The sequence below is a fragment of the Acipenser ruthenus genome, chromosome 37 (assembly GCF_902713425.1).
Source record: "Acipenser ruthenus chromosome 37, fAciRut3.2 maternal haplotype, whole genome shotgun sequence".
NCBI lineage: Eukaryota > Metazoa > Chordata > Actinopteri > Acipenseriformes > Acipenseridae > Acipenser > Acipenser ruthenus.
The window spans coordinates 1323360-1341009 of record NC_081225.1 but is presented as its reverse complement, the minus strand read 5'-3'; the positions used below and the strand labels follow the sequence as shown (position 1 = coordinate 1341009).

The 17650-nt window shown below is 43.9% G+C and overlaps 1 protein-coding gene and 1 non-coding gene across 2 annotated transcripts; both read left to right on the top strand.

The window, feature by feature from the left end:
• The first annotated feature begins 3165 nt into the window (after positions 1-3165).
• On the top strand, positions 3166-10092 carry LOC117966433 (low molecular weight neuronal intermediate filament-like). Its single transcript, XM_059008601.1, has 4 exons — positions 3166-4033; positions 5959-6276; positions 6732-6856; positions 8288-10092. Exons 1-4 carry the CDS (start codon positions 3272-3274, stop codon positions 8550-8552), a joined length of 1470 nt encoding a protein of 489 aa, XP_058864584.1. The 5' UTR covers positions 3166-3271; the 3' UTR covers positions 8553-10092.
• Positions 10093-17358: 7266 nt separating this feature from the next.
• Positions 17359-17429, top strand: trnag-ccc (transfer RNA glycine (anticodon CCC)). Its single transcript has one exon. It is a non-coding gene; the product is annotated as a tRNA-Gly (tRNA).
• Positions 17430-17650: the final 221 nt, after the last annotated feature.

Sequence of the window (17650 nt, the reverse complement as noted above, 5' to 3'; positions counted from 1 at the left end):
GTAGCACAAAAATACACCCGCAATTGTTAATAACATCAGATACATACAAAACATACATCAGAAACAGCATTTTAAAAAAATAAAAGCAGGTTTTTTAAAACAGAGTTAATACCAAAGTCATTACAATATATCAATACGTGTGAAACATCCATTATAAGTTATACTAAAAAAACAATTAATGATCAAAAACCAAGTGTGTGTGTGTGTGTGTGTGTGTGTGTGTGTCTGTGTGTGTGTGTGTGTGTGTATATATATATATATATATATATATATATATATATATATATATATATATATATATATATATATATATATATATGGACAATTAAAAATAACTAAAACGGAGCTATTTAGTTTTCAAGAAAAAAACTAGAGATTGGAATTATAAATGTATAAACACACACACACACACACACACACACAGCTAGTATAGCTGCAATACGGGATATTAGGAGTTAATGCGTTCGCTGTGAAACCGAGGGAGTTCTGTAATTCGACACACGTCACGTTTAGAACACCTGTAGATTTATCGGGGCAGCCTCTGCCGCTTCAGAGCACTGCGCTGTTAAACCCGACGATTGTGATGTCATTATTCAAGCTGCAAGGACAGCCAGCCTGCAGCAGCAGCAGCAGCAGCACATTGATTTGCTGCACAGGCAGAGTGGGCGAGGTCAGATCCTCGGCTCCTGTTGAATTGTGTTACCGCGAGAGACGGTGCATTGGCTTATGATGTTACTCACTCTTACAGGACCGGCGCTGGGAGGGGATGGGTGTTATGCGGTCACTTTAATTCATGAAAGACAGTGTTTTCAATTCCTGATTGTATGATGTTTTTCATTAAGACAGAATGATGGTGACTTGTACATAACTAGTAATTTCCTACTGGTTTAATTATATATATATATATATATATATATATATATATATATATATATAGAGAGAGAGAGAGAGAGAGAGAGAGAGAGAGAGAGAGAGAGAGAGAGAGAGAGAGAGAGAGGGGGGGGAGAAATTAAATTAAATGATCTTTTACAAATCGCATGTCTAAACAAAATACTATTAGGTAGTTCTTGTTGCAATTATATATCAATCAATCAATCAATCAATCTTTATTTTATATAGCGCCTTTCATAGTGGACCACCATCACAAAGAGCTTTACAAGATAGTGAGGAACAACGCATAATACATTAAATACAGTGAAATACAGGGCATAGCACATTACATACAAACAGTAAAAAAGGCTAGGATGTGAATTCTAAATATTTATCTATCTATCTATCTATCTATCTATCTATCTATCTATCTATCTATCTATCTATCTATCTATCTATCACATTTTGCTGCGAAGCGCATCTCTCTGTCCCTCTCGCTTGCTCCCGAGTGTTCAGCACCCTGGACAGCGCTTACCGTGAAGTTCCATATCCCGGCCGGGAGCGTCCTCCGCCGGCCACCTCGCTGAGACGGTGCGGTGCGCTCGTTTCTCCCCATCGACTTGAAATAACCTTCGATCGATCCAGAGAACCAGGGCCGCTGCACACGCAGCATGTCTGAGGGTGTCAGAAAAACAGAAAAAAAGACTGCTTTACTCATCAATAAAACAGTAAGCCGCAGACAGCCACCGGGAATGCAGTGTGGTTTTTTCAAGGGGACTCGCACAATTTGCAACTCTGAAAAAAAAAAAAAACAACCTAAGTGACCATCTGTAAAGTGTTGGACGGTCCTGAGAGAATGGTGCATTCATTCCGCTGTTTACAGACCAGAATACAAGTTTTACATTATTTTCCTTCAAGGTAATCTACACAGATCACCACATAAAACCGAGGTCCTATTGGAAGTGACTCTGCAACAGCAGCAGCAGTTGATAAAGCATAGTTCGCCCCCAAGTCTCTGTAAGTCGCTTTGGATAAAAGCCTCTGCTAAATGACTTATTCCTAAATATTATTATTATTTATACCTCGCTTTACTTACCACGTTTCGGATTGCATTGCCTTTTTTATTATACTTTACTACACTCTGTGCTCACAGTATGGCGTGAAAGCAACAAGACTTCCTACTGGCTTTAGACGCACACAAGGACATGCACGTATGGGATTGTATACACGACAGCGCGGAAATACTGTACATTGAGAAACACACGTCGTGCATTGCAGCAGAGACTGGAGAGGAATCAGTGTTTAATGTATTCACTAAGATGCAGCGGAGCAATCCACGATCGATTCTGTTTCACGCCTAGAAACTGCAGAACTCTAGGGCGTGCTCTCCGTTGCTTTACAAAGCAGGCGCTTGCAATCTAATATAACAAAGACTTCACTGGCTGAAGAAACGGTATGCGTGTAATATGATTAACCTGCACTGACGACCCCACCCCACTCCACCTGGGACTCCTGTGTCACTATAGAAGCACACCGATGTGTCGACTTCTCAAAAAGGGAATTCATTTTCTTCCGTTGGTTTTTATTTTCTGCCGGCCGGGCAATTTAAAAGGTGTTCCGTTTTGTGTTCTGTCGCCTTTGCAATAGGATGTTATCTTATTTAAACCCCAAAAATATTTAAAAAGCACATACGCTTCTTTTGTGATCAGTATTTTGTTTCAACTACATAATAATAATAATAATAATAATAATAATAATAATAATAATAATAATACTAATAATAATAATAATGAAGCATATCTAAACGTGTGTATTTAATACAAGGGTGACATTGTGAGCATTTCTGACTGTTTTCCGATGCACAAAAAAACATTATTAAGTAACATTCACACGTTCAGATATAGAGTTGAATTATAACACACGCTCTCAGCGGTGGTGCCACAGAATGTAACATAATGTCGAACTGTCAAGTTTACGCCGATATCGTCTTATTTTTTAGTGTCGTGTGTGTTTAAGTGAAATGCAACTGTGTTTTTATTTGAATGGCATTATTGTAAGTACTATTTTTCATGGGAAAAACGTGCGATTCTGCAGCAGCGACAGCTCGGGTGAAAAGCGCATAGCCTGTCTGTTTCTCTCCCCCTCTCTCTCTCTCCCTCTCATTGGAAATCAATTGGATTTTTTTTTTCGCAGCGTTTGCAGGTCGTCCCCCCCCCCCCCCCCCCCCCCCAGTAAATGGGCGTGTTCATTCAAGAGCTGTTTCTTACCCGTGCGTATAAAATGTAACGCCGCGGCACCGAAGGACCGCATTATCAACTCGCTCTCTCACACACTCACCCACTCACTCCCAGACTGAGCTAACAGCAAGAACTAAAACGAAAATAAAAAAAACTCCGCAGCCATGAGTTACTCCAGAGATGTCTACTCCTCCTCCAGCTCCTATCGGAAAATATTCGGAGAGTCTCCGCGGGTCTCTTCCAGAATGTCTTCGAGCGGCAGCCCGGCCCGATCTGCCGGTTACCGCCCCGGCCCGGCTCTGCACCACCGCAGCTACGGCTCATCGTCCGCAGTGCCTTCCTCCGCCTACCGAAAAGTCGGCTCAACCCGCCCAACGTCCTACTCCGCTGGGCTGGGCAGCACCGACCATTTCGACCTCTCCCAGTCCACAGCTGTCACCAACGAGCTCAAAATCATCAGGACCAACGAGAAGGAGCAGCTGCAAGGGCTGAACGACCGCTTCGTTACCTTCATCGATAAGGTCCACATGCTGGAGCAGCAGAACAAGGTCCTGGAGGCCGAGGTGACGCTGCTGAGACAACGCCACTCCGAACCGTCCCGGCTCCACGAGCTCTACGAGCAGGAGATCCGTGAGCTCCGGTCTCGGGTGGAGGAGCTGGACCACGAGAAGAGCCAGATGCAGCTGGACTGCGTGCAGATGAGCGACGCGCTGGAGAAGCTGAAGGAGAAGCTGGACGAGGAGGTGAGGATGAGAGAGGAGGCCGAGGCGACCCTCAAAGGGTACCGCAAGGACGTGGACGACGCCACCCTCACCCGGCTGGAGCTCGAGAAGAAGGTGGAGTCGCTGCTGGACGAGATCGCCTTCCTCAGGAAAGTGCACGAGGAGGAGGTCGGGGAGCTGCAGAGCTCTGTGCAGGCCTCCCAGGTGAGAACACAATACAAATGTATTATTGCACTGACTGTAAACTACACTGTGTTTAAATATGAAGCTTGCATTGTAACCCTGTACTGCCCTGGAACACCTGTCAGTCACCTGGGATAAAGGCGTCTGCCAAATAAATAATAATAATAATAATAATAATAATAAATAACGCAGCAAACACAACCAAGATATATACATAGCTAATAGACACCGAAGTAATAGAAAGTGTGTGTGCGTGTGTGTCTGTGTCTGTGTGTCTATATCTTTCTTGGATAAAAGCGTCTGCCAAATAAATTAATAATCCTAAAATAATCATAGTAATAATAATATATCACCCACAGAACTCTTGAAAAGTAACACGTGTAACTGCAGCGCGTTTTGTGTTTATTCTACACTGTGCATACATTTGTAAAGTATGAAATCATGTATATAGAAATAATACGCACGTGTAGCTACAAGCTGCATTGCGGACCCTTACAATAACAGATACCGTAATCCAGTGCTGTACTAATGATGCGGTATTCCGGCTGCAGTAACTTTGCATAAATCCTGCAAAATACACATTACCCCCCCGCCAAAAAAAAACTGCAGCATCCTACTGCATTGAAATTAGACACCGTCCAAAATATCGTTCCACGGTCTTCATGCACGCTCCAAAAATACCGCAGTGTATTCATTCACGAGCTGTAATTAATAGAGATTTTAAGATTGTAATTTAATATAATGTCTATTTATCAGGCACAGAAATTGCCTGTTTATTATATATATATATATATATATATATATATATATATATATATATATATATATATATATATATATATATATATATATATACTCTTTATTATGGTTGTCGATTAACTTTATAGTGGTTGTTGATTGAACCGGACCATGCCGTGTCCCGAGAGGGTTAATATAAAATAAATCAGGTTTGGGATTGGTGCGCGCGCGCTTTGCACTGGGTGCGGCAGGCAGGCAGCGCGTGTCTTGGGAGGGACGGGGGCGGGCACGCGCAAGGTTTTTGCAGGGTGAATCGAACACGTCTCGCAGTGTCATCATCACACATGGTAGAGACAAATTCAACCCCAAAGAAAATAATATATAATACTGTATAATGTTTTGTGTTTTTTTTTTAATAGAACTGCGTGCTTATTTTTTCAAACGCAACGACAAAAGAAAAATAGCATTTTTAAAAAAAAATTTTTTTGCATATTTGGTATAAATCATATTAAGTGGTCCTCCACCTTTGGTTTATATATACAACATAGATCATCTTGTTATACAGATGGCTTTGGGATTACATTAGGAAAGCCAGCCAGGCTTGACCTTAGTCATGAAATAATTGAAAATAATTGAAAATATGTGAGCCCCCCCCCTTCAACTGCTAATGAAAGTTATCCATGGTAAAAATACTGCAAAATGCAGTAAAGCACAGCGAAATAATGAGAAAGAGTGGCACACAATGCTAAATCGTGCAAAACCATTGAAAAAAAAAAGTTTGACTTTTCTTTTGAAAAAATAAATGTTTAAAAAAAAAAACAGCAAAAATAAAATAAATACCAGGATAATATTGTCTTCATCCCATTGCAAATGATATCGCTCTTGATCAAGCAATAGTATCTTAGTTAACTTGGTCAGGCGTCAAACTGTTTATTTTGCACAGCAGTGTGATCCAGTCCTGGTTTCACTAGGAGTTTAATAATCAGACACACCTGAGCTTGTTAGCTAGACACACTGTGTCTGATCAAGCTGGTAGTAAAACCTGGAATGGGTGACACTGCTGTGCAATAGGAGTCTTATTCCCACTCTTGCATTGAATGCCATAAAATCGCTTAATTTCCCCTCTACGTTCCCTCTTCCTTTTGCCCTCTCCCTTGTATACCCCCCCCCCCCCCCCCCTCTCTCTCTCGCTCGCTCTCCGTACCCAGGTGTCCGTCGAGATGGACATGAGCAAGCCCGATCTGACTCTGGCCCTGAAGGAGATCCGTGCCCAGTACGAGAATCTCTCCTCCAGGAACCAGCAGGCAGCGGAGGAGTGGTACAAATCCAAGACCGCCAACGTGACGGAGGCAGCGGTGCGCAACAACGACGCTCTCAGGCAGTCCAAGGAGGAGCTGAGCGAGTACCGGCGCCAGCTCCAGTCCCGCACCCTGGAGATCGACTCGCTGCGCAACCAGAACGAGGCTCTGGAGCGCCAGCTGCGCGAGATGGAGGATCGCCACGGCAACGAGATCAACGAACTGCAGGTGCAACCCTTGGGAAACAGTCTTCCCCTTAGTAAAAGCACAGCAAAGTGTAATAGAGCATGGTGAAGCACTGTAAAGCACAGAGAGGTATGGTAAAGCATAGGGAAGCATTGTAAAGCACAGAGAGGTATGGGGAAGCATAGGCAAGCATTGTAAAGCACAGAGAGGTATGGGGAAGCATAGGCAAGCATTGTAAAGCACAGAGAGGTCTGATAAAGCATAGGGAAGCATTGCAAAGCACAGGGAGGTCTGGTAAAGCATAGGGAAGCATTGTAAAGCACAGAGAGGTCTGGTAAAGCATAGGGAAGCATCGTAAAGCACAGAGAGGTCTGGTAAAGCATAGGGAAGCATCGTAAAGCACAGAGAGGTCTGGTAAAGCATATTAAAAACAAACCATGGTAAATTTCTTTCCTCTTATGAGAAAGAGACTCAATCGCATCTGTTGCATTTTGCAGGAAACCGCTCAGCAGCTTGAAAACGCTTTGAGGACAACCAAGGGGGAGATGTCCCGTCACCTGCGAGAATATCAGGACCTTCTTAACGTCAAGATGGCTCTGGACATTGAGATAGCAGCCTACAGGTAACTCTAACCCTAACAATATCCCTAACTCTATCCCTAAACCCAACTCTAACCCTAACCCTAACAATATCCCTAACCCTATCCCTAAACCCAACTCTAACCCTAACAACATCCCTAACCCTATCCCTAACCCCAACCCTATCTATATCCCTAAAACTATTCATATCCCTAACCCCAACTCTAACCCTAACCCTAACAATATCCCTAACCCTAAGCCCAACTCTAACCCTAACCCTTTCATGCATGCAATATTGAAAAATAGTATAGCAGTTTGTCTGCTTTAAGAATTGGGTACATGAAGCTCTGCTTTGGGATCAGGCACACCTCCAGGATCATCCTTCTAAATCTATAGATTGTTCCTCTTCCTAATGACCTCATTTTCAAGGCTTGGAAACTGCAGTTGAGTGCAGTTCAGAGGGGCCCATTGACTAAGCTTGGATAGGGAACATTTTACATTGTTTTACCTGTTAAACTGCAGAGCTGGGAACGAGAATGCCACTGCCAGACCGCACTGCCTTGATGCAGCTCGTTCTGCACAGCACGGTCACCTATTAACAAGGTGCACTGTACTACTGTATTATATAGCTTAACCTTTTCATGCATGAAATAGTGAAACTAGCCAAATAAAAAGGAGTTTCGGGCACATAAACATATTATTCATTGAAAATATTTTCATTTTTTTCCATTGCTTTATATGGGGGAAAATCCGGCTCATATGAGATCATCATGCATTTGCTTGCTAGTGTTCCACATGTCCCCAGATATATATGCAAGATTGGAATATTGAAAATGACTGCACGGGTTATTATTATTATTATTATTATTATTATTATTATTATTATTATTATTATTATTATGTATTTCTTATCCAGGGCGACTTACAGTCGTAAACAAAAATACATTTCAAGGATCACAGTACAAGTAATAATACAATTAAGAGCAAGATAAATACAATGACTTTGGTTCTAGCAAGTACAAGTGTGACAAAATACAATTCAATAACGGAGCAGATAACAGTGTCAGTGATAGTTACATCAGGATATGATTAAATACAAAATACTACAGATTAAATAACACTTGACAGATTCCAGTACTCTAAAGTACAGGATTGTTATGACGGTTTTGTGCAAGGCATGGCTGCAAGCCTTCTCAGACCTCGTATCATGCTTGCACAGTTCTTGCGATATACTTGCATTTCATGCTCTTGCTTGATGCTAGTGCAACAGGGGGGAGGCGGGACGCGAAGCGACGAGCACTGCAAGCGAGCATCTTAACCGCTGTGCAAAAGACCCGTCTGCATTCGCGGTTTTAGAGCTTTGAAACTCATCTCGCTGACAGAGGACAGAATCCGTAACGGCATCACACAGCACTAGCAGTTTTTGCTCTTGAAGAGCGCTGGGTAACTTTTCCTTCTCTGTCTTGATTTTCCAGGAAGCTGCTGGAAGGCGAGGAGACCCGTCTGAGCACAGTGGGAGGGGGAGCGGGAGGCAGCCTGCTGCAGTCAGGCTATTCCAGCTACACATCAGCCTCCCCCTTCTCTGGCATGAGGTCTTACTCCAGCAGCACAGCCTACCGCCAGAGGATGGCCAAACCGGAGGAGCCTGAGGAAGAGGAGGAGGAGGAAGAGGAGGAGGAAGGAGAGGAGGAAGAGGAGGAGAAAGCAACCGCCCCCGCTGACAAAACCAGCAAGGATTGACCGCAGAGCAACAGCCAGAACCAGCTGTCTCCCCCACCCTGCATCCCCCCCCCCCACCATCCCACTAACCTAATCCAATAGGGCTGCACAAAACGATCATTCCGTTATTCTGATCAAGCTCTCCACAGGTGAGGGTCTCTGCTGTCGATCGGGCTGATTTACCCATTCAGAGTGAAACGAGTGACGAGACAGCTGCTTGGGTTTGTGTGGATCGCTGTTCTCCACAGTCTTAAGAAAAGCAGCGATCATCTCAAATCCAAGCAGCTGTTTCTTCACTCGTTCCACTAGGAACGCTGAATCAGCCCGATCGACACCAGCGACCCTCACCTGACTGTCAACCCCTGATTTCTGTGGCGCGCAATGAATAATTCCACCTCTATCAGTGAAGCACAGCAAATCACAGTCATATCTACAAGTATGAAGCTAGTTTAATGGCTCTGTAATTCTGACACACATTGATCCGCAGTCTCACCAGAGGAAAGGGAGGCGTTTCAATGGAAATCTTTGGCGGCTTGATTTCCATTGTAACTTATTTCAGTATTGCTGATTAATTTAAAATATGTTTATTTATTTATTTATTTATTTATTTATTTATTTAATAATGCATTTATTTATGTATTTACTGCATATGTTATTTAGTATTTAGGAGAAGAAAATGAACAGATTTTCCCTAGGAACCAATATTCAGGACTATCCGAATATTCCCTGGTGGGAACTAATATTCGTTTACACCGGAATGCTGTCACGGTGCTTAAAGAAAGCCAAGAGTTTTAAAAGCCTTGTTCAATCTGATCCTTATAAGACATCTGTGAGTGGCTGTACTGTACCTCAGTCCACACTAGCGCCAGATGGCTGGCCCTTTAGCATCTGTGTTTGACAAGAAGTACCAGGGGAGTCATTGTTCTCCAGACACCTACAAACAGACGCTGGCTTTGTGTGAAGTCCGTCCCGGTGAAAATAAAGAAACGGATTAAAGCTACTGAGATGCATGTGCCAGATACGGCAAGCTTGTAACTGAGAGAAGGCTGGACCAGCCCGGACGCCCATTGCAATTCCAGATACAAATCAAAATATTGCAAAATGCTGGCAGCCCCTACCCCCCCCCCCCCCGCCCCCCCCGTTAATTCATGTGGGTTTAATCACCCGGATGCATTCAATGCTCCTCTGTAATGAATGCTGTGGATCGCGTGTATAAGACAGGCATTCATTATGAATGAACACTTCTCACAATCCCCTGGTGTTATTCCTGCGGGATTCAGATCAGGGATTCATTAGGAATTTGCAGCCGTTCTTTAAAAGTCCTTCCGCCTTAAGCATCGAACACGAGGCGTTTTAATTCACACAGAGCATCGTGCATCGCCACAGACCCAATGGGGAGACAGCGATAGATCGCGCACACTTAAGTAGAGTCACGCTAAACTGAACTGAACGCTATGTATGTATGTATGTACATGTGCTGGGGGGTTACAGCACGGGTTCACTGGAGTCCGCTGCAGTGACATTCTGCCCAATGCCAAATAAAGCAATTCACAAACCAAAATACTGAACCCGCTGGTGTGTTTTCTACCGGTTATATTATATCAAGGACTATGTGTGTATGCATCTACACATCAACCTAATCCTACCTTTATTATATCACAGTTTCACCCCAAACCTTCAATGTATACCCTTATTATTATTTATTTCTTAGCAGACACCCTTATCCAGGGCGACTTACAATTGTTACAAGATATCACATTATTTCATATTATACATTATTCAGATATTACATTATTTTTACATACAATTACCCATTTATACAGTCGGGTTTTTACTGGAGCAGTCTAGGTAAAGTACCTTGCTCAAGGGTACAGCAGCAGTGTCCCTCACCTGGGATTGAACCCACGACCCTCTGGTCAAGAGTCCAGAGCCCTAACCACTACTCCACACTGCTGCCTTAGACAAGCTTCCCACAGTAAAAGCATTGCAAAGTGTAATAAAGCACAGTGAAAGCATGGTAATGCAAGCGTGCTAAAGCCCTGAGAGGTATGGTAAAGCATATTTAAAACATGGCAAACTATGGTAAATGCATCGCATAACCAAGGGGAAGGTGTGGCGGAAACTGAAAACCAGCTGTGCAAATTGAATCTGATAAAAGGGGATTCTGGACCTTAAAAGTCACTGTCAGGTTTGCAAAATTGCAATTCAGTTCCCCCAGCGGGATAATTGAAATAATATTTTCTGTGCAGCATTTACTCTGTGTGTGTGTGTGTGTGTGTGTGTGTGTGTGTGTGTGCAATTGAAGCCATTGCATTGCTACTGTCTGTCTCTGTCTGCATTGCCACTGAAGATACTTAGGGAAGGGCATAGTTGGCACACTGTGGTCCTATTCAATGGCAGCCTCATCCCATTGTAGCTGCCTTTGTGCTACCATTGCCTCTCAGTATGATACAGAACCACTGCATTATCATTGTCTGTCTCTGTCTGTCTGCATTGCCACTGAAGATCACCTGGGAAGGGCATAGCTAGCACACTGTATTACCATTCCACCAATGGCAGCCTCACCCCATCGTAACTGCCACGGTTTGACCCTTGCCTCTTAGTGCAGAACAATTGCCATAGTAGTGCCACTGTCTGTCTGTCTGTCTGTCTGTCTGCCATTGAAGATTATTTGGGAAGGGCACAGTTAGCACACTGTGGTCCTATTCTCCCAATGGCAGCATCATAAAATTTCAGCTGCCCTTGTATTACCAATTGCCACTTAAAGAGTGAACCATCTCCACTGTAGCGCCGTTGCAATCGAAGATAATTTCAAAGTGGATGCAATATTTTCAATGCACCATGCACACATGCACACTAAAAGCTGGTGTGCTATCTCATCTGCAAGGCAGTAATGGAGCAGAAGCAGCCCTATTTTTTTACCTTCTTAATAGGCTGTAAAATAAGCAGCCAGGCTCACCGCAGCAAAGCTTGCAAATGCAGAGTAAGATGACAGCCAGACTTACAGATAAATGTGACAAGCAGGGCAGCTTAATTACGAGGGCCCCGCTCGCCTGCATTAGTACAGGGTCCGGAGATATCGTCTTGCTCCTGCCGATCGAGACGTCAGCTTGCAGGAAACAGACCTTTTTTAATGGGATTACTCAGGACTGAGCTCCAGGGAGAATAACTCACTCTGTCTCTGTCTAGACAACATTGAAATCAGGGATGGCATTAACAGAGGCTGTCTCCCGTCTCATCTGCAGGTCCCTGGTATTTCTAACTTGTTCAATATCCTGTTATGCGTGTTCCTAAATGGCTCCTTGGTGCCATATTTGCTGCTCTTACTAACTATCCCAGCACCTGAATAGACACTGCTGATTGTGGGGAAAGTGGGGTGGGGAAGCATATTAGCGTTGCGCTCCCCGCTGGTGAATTGCTCTGCATTGAGGCCTGTGCAGCGCTTTTATGCTTCCCCAACTTCACACAATTAATATTGAGGAGAGTCCCCTAAAACGTTCCCCATAATAAAAGCACAGCAAACTGTAATAAAGCACAGTGCTTTACAATGCTTTCCTGTGCTTTACCAGACCTCTCTGTGCTTTACAATGCTTTCCTGTGCTTTACCAGACCTCTCTGTGCTTTACAATGCTTTCCTGTGCTTTACCAGACCTCTCTGTGCTTTACAATGCTTCCCTATGCTTTACCACACCTCTCTGTGCTTTACAATGCTTCCCTATGCTTTACCAGACCTCTCTGTGCTTTACAATGCTTCCCTATGCTTTACCAGACCTCTTTGTGCTTTACAATGCTTCCCTATGCTTTACCAGACCTATCTGTGCTTTACAATGCTTCCCTATGCTTTACCAGACCTCTCTGTACTTTACAATGCTTGCCTATGCTTTACCAGACCTATCTGTGCTTTACAATGCTTCCCTATGCTTTACCAGACCTCTCTGTACTTTACAATGCTTGCCTATGCTTTACCATCCTTCTCTGTGCTTTACAATGCTTCCCTATGCTTTACCACACCTCTCTGTGCTTTACAATGCTTCCCTATGCTTTACCATAAAGCAAGTTTAGTTAAGTTTTGGGGCGTAGTTAATAAAACATCTTAAGTTTGGACTGTTTTTGGAAATGGTCACAGATGCATGCTTTGTTACACTCTGCTGTGGTGTTACTATGGGGAAAATAAGGGATAAGCTATGCAGTTCTAGTTCTTTATCACAGAGATACCAGAAGGGCCAGGGATGGAACAGTTAACAGCATGTGAGCAGGAGTTCAGGACTCTGCTGTGCTGCAGTTAATACGATTTTAAGCAGGATTGAATTATCTGTTTACTTATCCGGTCGTGTTTCTGGCTCGTATTGATGCATTGCTATCAAATATCTCTGAAATATTGCTTTGCTGTTTGGCAAGGTCACAATATAGAAAAGATTTGTTTGTTCCCCAGCTGAAAACCAGTGGAGCTACCATCTCTGATCAACTGGAAACCAGTACAGGCAGCCTATCTGACCAGCTGTAAGCCAGTATAGCCCTTTTAAAAGATCCCATAGTAGCAAAAAAGAATGCAGCAGAGTGGAAACATGGGGAAGCACAGGGAGCATTGCAAAGCACAGAGAGGTGTGGTAAAGCATAGGGAAGCATTGTAAAGCACAGAGAGGTCTGGTAAAGCATAGGGAAGCATTGTAAAGCACAGAGAGGTCTGGTAAAGCATAGGGAAGCATTGTAAAGCACAGAGAGGTCTGGGGAAGCATAGGGAAGCATTGTAAAGCACAGAGAGGTCTGGTAAAGCATAGGGAAGCATTGTAAAGCACAGAGAGGTCTGGTAAAGCATAGGGAAGCATTGTAAAGCACAGAGAGGTCTGGTAAAGCATAGGGAAGCATTGTAAAGCACAGAGAGGTCTGGTAAAGCATAGGGAAGCATTGTAAAGCACAGAGAGGTATGGTAAAGCATAGGGAAGCATTGTAAAGCACAGAGAGGTATGGTAAAGCATAGGGAAGCATTGTAAAGCACAGAGAGGTATGGTAAAGCATAGGGAAGCATTGTAAAGCACAGAGAGGTCTGGTAAAGCATAGGGAAGCATTGTAAAGCACAGAGAGGGATGGTAATGCATATTATACAGCACACCCCCTCCCAGCCTCACTGCTCACTGCTCCTTCACACACACACTCCCTCCCAGCCTCACTGCTCACTGCTCCACAGCACACCCCCTCCCCCAGCCTCACTGCTCACTGCTCCTTCACAGCACACCCCTTCCCCCAGCCTCACTGCTCACTGCTCCTTCACAGCACACCCCCTCCCAGCCTCACTGCTCACTGCTCCTTCACAGCACACCCCCTCCCCCAGCCTCACTGCTCACTGCTCCTTCACAGCACACCCCCTCCCAGCCTCACTGCTCACTGCTCCTTCACAGCACACCCCCTCCCCCAGCCTCACTGCTCACTGCTCCTTCACAGCACACCCCCTCCCCCAGCCTCACTGCTCACTGCTCCTTCACAGCACACTCCCTCCCAGCCTCACTGCTCACTGCTCCTTCACAGAACACCCCCACCCCCTAGCCTCACTGCTCACTGCTCCTTCACAGCACACCCCCTCCCCCAGCCTCACTGCTCACTGCTCCTTCACAGCACACCCCCTCCCCCAGCCTCACTGCTCACTGCTCCTTCACAGCACACCCCCTCCTAGCCTCACTGCTCACTGCTCCTTCACACACACACACTCCCTCCCAGCCTCACTGCTCACTGCTCCTTCACACACACACACTCCCTCCCAGCCTCACTGCTCACTGCTCCTTCACATGCAATGGGATATTTGTTACACTTGCGCATGCCTGTCATATTGCACAGCGCTCCCTTGTATCTGGGAATCTTAAGCCCCATGACAAGGATTCAAAGCCCTCTGCAATCCTCTTGTACCTGCCCTCTGTCTGCCTCTGTTCCCAGACACTGCTAAAAACGGATGACAGGCAGATTTAATCTGCAGCAGCTGAGACTAAGTGTGCTGCCTCTGGGGAGCATAGAGAGTGCAGCTTCTGTGTTATACTGAGAGGCAATGGTAGCACAAAGGCAGCTGCAATGGGATGAGGCTGCCATTGGCTGAATGAAACTGCAGTGTGCTAACTAGACCCTTCCCTAATGATCTTCAATGGCAATGCAGACAGAGAGACAGACACAATGGTAAAGCAATGGGTCTGTACAGTCTTAAAGGCAATATTAGCACGAGTATAGGGCAGCTGCAATCAGGTGAGGCAGACTTCGGTAGAATGATGCCTCCCTCTCTCTCTCTCTTTCTTTCCCTCCCTCTCTCTCTCCCTCTCCCATCTCTCTCTCTCTCTCCCTCCTCCTCTCTCTCCCTCTCCCTCCTCCTCTCTCTCCCTCTCTCTCTTTCTCCTTCCCCCTCTCTCTCCCTCTCTTTCTCCCTCCCCCTCTCCCTCCTCCTCTCCCTCCCCCTCTCTCCTCTCTCCCCCTCCTCTCTCTCTCTCTCTCTCTCCCTCTCTCTCCCCCCTTTTTCTCTCTCATACTCCTCTCACCCTGCCTTCCTCTCTTTCTCACCCTCTCCTCCCTTCACTATTCTTCCTTGCTTCTCTCTCCCTTCCCCTAACCTCCCACACCTCTCTGTTTCTCTGGCTCTATCTTCACTCTATCACCTCGTGCTATATTTAGACTCCTGCATTGCAGATAGTCAGTGACCCTGTACCCGCAGTGAGCTGTGTGGCTGCTGTGCTGCGCTGTGCTGTGCTGTAGATCCGTGACGTAGCTGGGATTTTGCTGTGGTGTAATAGCTGTGCTGTGCTATGCTGTGCTGTAGATCCGTGACGTAGCCGGGATTTTGCTGTGGTGTAATAGCTGTTCTGTGCTGTGCTGTGCTGTGCTGTAGATCCGTGACGTAGCCGGGATTTTGCTGTGCTGTGCTGTGCTGTGCTGTAGCTACACCACTGCCGTAAATACATAGATACAGACCCCCCCCCCCCCCCCCCCCCCACACACACAAAGCATTGTAAAGCACAGAGAGGTCTGGTAAAGCATAGGGAAGCATTGTAAAGCACAGAGGTCTGGTAAAGCATAGGGAAGCATTGTAAAGCACAGAGAGGTCTGGTAAAGCATAGGGAAGCATTGTAAAGCACAGAGAGGTCTGGTAAAGCATAGGGACGCATTGAGAAGCCCAGGGAGGTATGGTAAAGAATAGGGAAGCATTGTAAAGTACAGAGAGGTATGGTAAAGCATAGGGAAGCATTGTAAAACACAGAGAAGTATGGTAAAGCATAGGGAAGCATTGAGAAGCCCAGGGAGGTATGGTAACACCCAAAAATCAGTTTATATGACTCTTTTGGAGAGGGTGGGTTGTTGGATGTTGTTGTTGAGAGAGAAAAAACTTAATAAATAAGAAAATACATAAAATCAATCAATTCAATCAATAAATAAACAAGAATGAAAAAAAACAGCGCCGCGGTCCGACTGGAAGGTGAAGTTCACTGTAACGCGTGCCCTCGGTGCTTCAGTCAGGCCTCGTGTTTTATTCATGAGTTTGGCCGCAGCTCTTGCCCTGTGCCGGGAATAACCTGAAAGCAGACCCCCGGGGAGTTCAGCTGCCACACTTCGATTTGTTTAGTGAAATTACCCCTCCTCCAACCCCCTACAGCTCTTAACTGTTGGGCTCGGCAGCTTCATTACGGTCAATATATGCTTTACAACTTTCCTGGATCCAAGAGTCAGGATTTAAAATGTTGTTAAACTTTATTTAACACAGTTCAAGCAAGACAGAGTTCCATTTTAAACCAAACCAGCGGTTATGTCTTCATAGTGCATTAGTACGATAGTCGAAATTCCGAGTTTTAAGAGACGAGTTTAAATGTTTATTTTGCAAGTAAACGGTTTTTGAAGGACTTTACTGCCATCTGCTGTTAGCAGGCGGTACTGCACATGACAATATATACCGTGGCGGTAATGTACTTACAAAAATTGCAAAATGTTGTCAAACATCATGAAACACGGCCATCATTTACTATTGTTTATTACTCTTTTAAGGAGGGTATTTAATGCCAAATTGAAAAATAAATGTCTAAATAAATGTCTATATAAATGTCTAAATAAATAAACATATAGACATTTATTTACGTATTTCTATATTTCTGTATTTATTTGATTATTTCTACATGTATTTATTAATTTCAGTATTTATTCATGTATTTATTCATTTATTTAGGCATTTATTTTTCATTTTGGTATAAAATATCCTCCACACCCTTATACATGTATATAGAAATACTATCAGAAACTTGTAAGAACGACGGATTTCCAATATTAAGAACATAGGAAAGTTTCCAAACGAGAGGAGGCCATTCAGCCCATCTTGCTCGTTTGGTTGTTAGTAGCTGCTGGTTTATCCTAGCTGCTGGTATCCTAGATTTGGATGGACAGTATTTATCCTACCTTGATTTTTATTTCACAGTACTTTGTGGCTATTACTGGACATCTGGCGCCACCGTGTGGACATTGTTAATAACTGCCAAAATCAGGCAATTTGTAAGATTTGCCCCTTTGTACATGTAGAGAAATGCATACCACAAAATCAACCCACCTCCCTCCTTAATAATCCTTTAAAATTTGTTTCATGCTAAAGTATTTATAAACTATAATACACGCGAGCTTAATAGCAGCATTTTTGTAATAATAATAATAATAATAATAATAATAATAATAATAATAATAATAATAATAATAAGACTCCCATGGTCGTGACAATTAAGGATCTTGCGGAAATATATGCAAACTGGACATGGACATATGTGAATTAGTGTCAGAATTTAACACGGTTTAACCCAATCACTAAATTAAATCTGCAACAGCGCCGCTGGTGTAGTGGTATCATGCAAGATTCCCATTCTTGCGACCCGGGTTCGATTCCCGGGCGGCGCACGTCTTTTTATTAGTATTATTATTACTATTATTTTTTTAATAATTGTTATTTTTTTAACCACTCCTTTTTTAAAATAATACATTTACTTTCATGCATATAATAACACAAAATATTGATCAATTGTTTAAAAAAAAAAAAAAAAAAAAAAATCAACTCCCTATTTTTTATTAAAAAAAAAAAAAAAAAAAAAAACAACACACATGTTGAATTTGCGTAATCG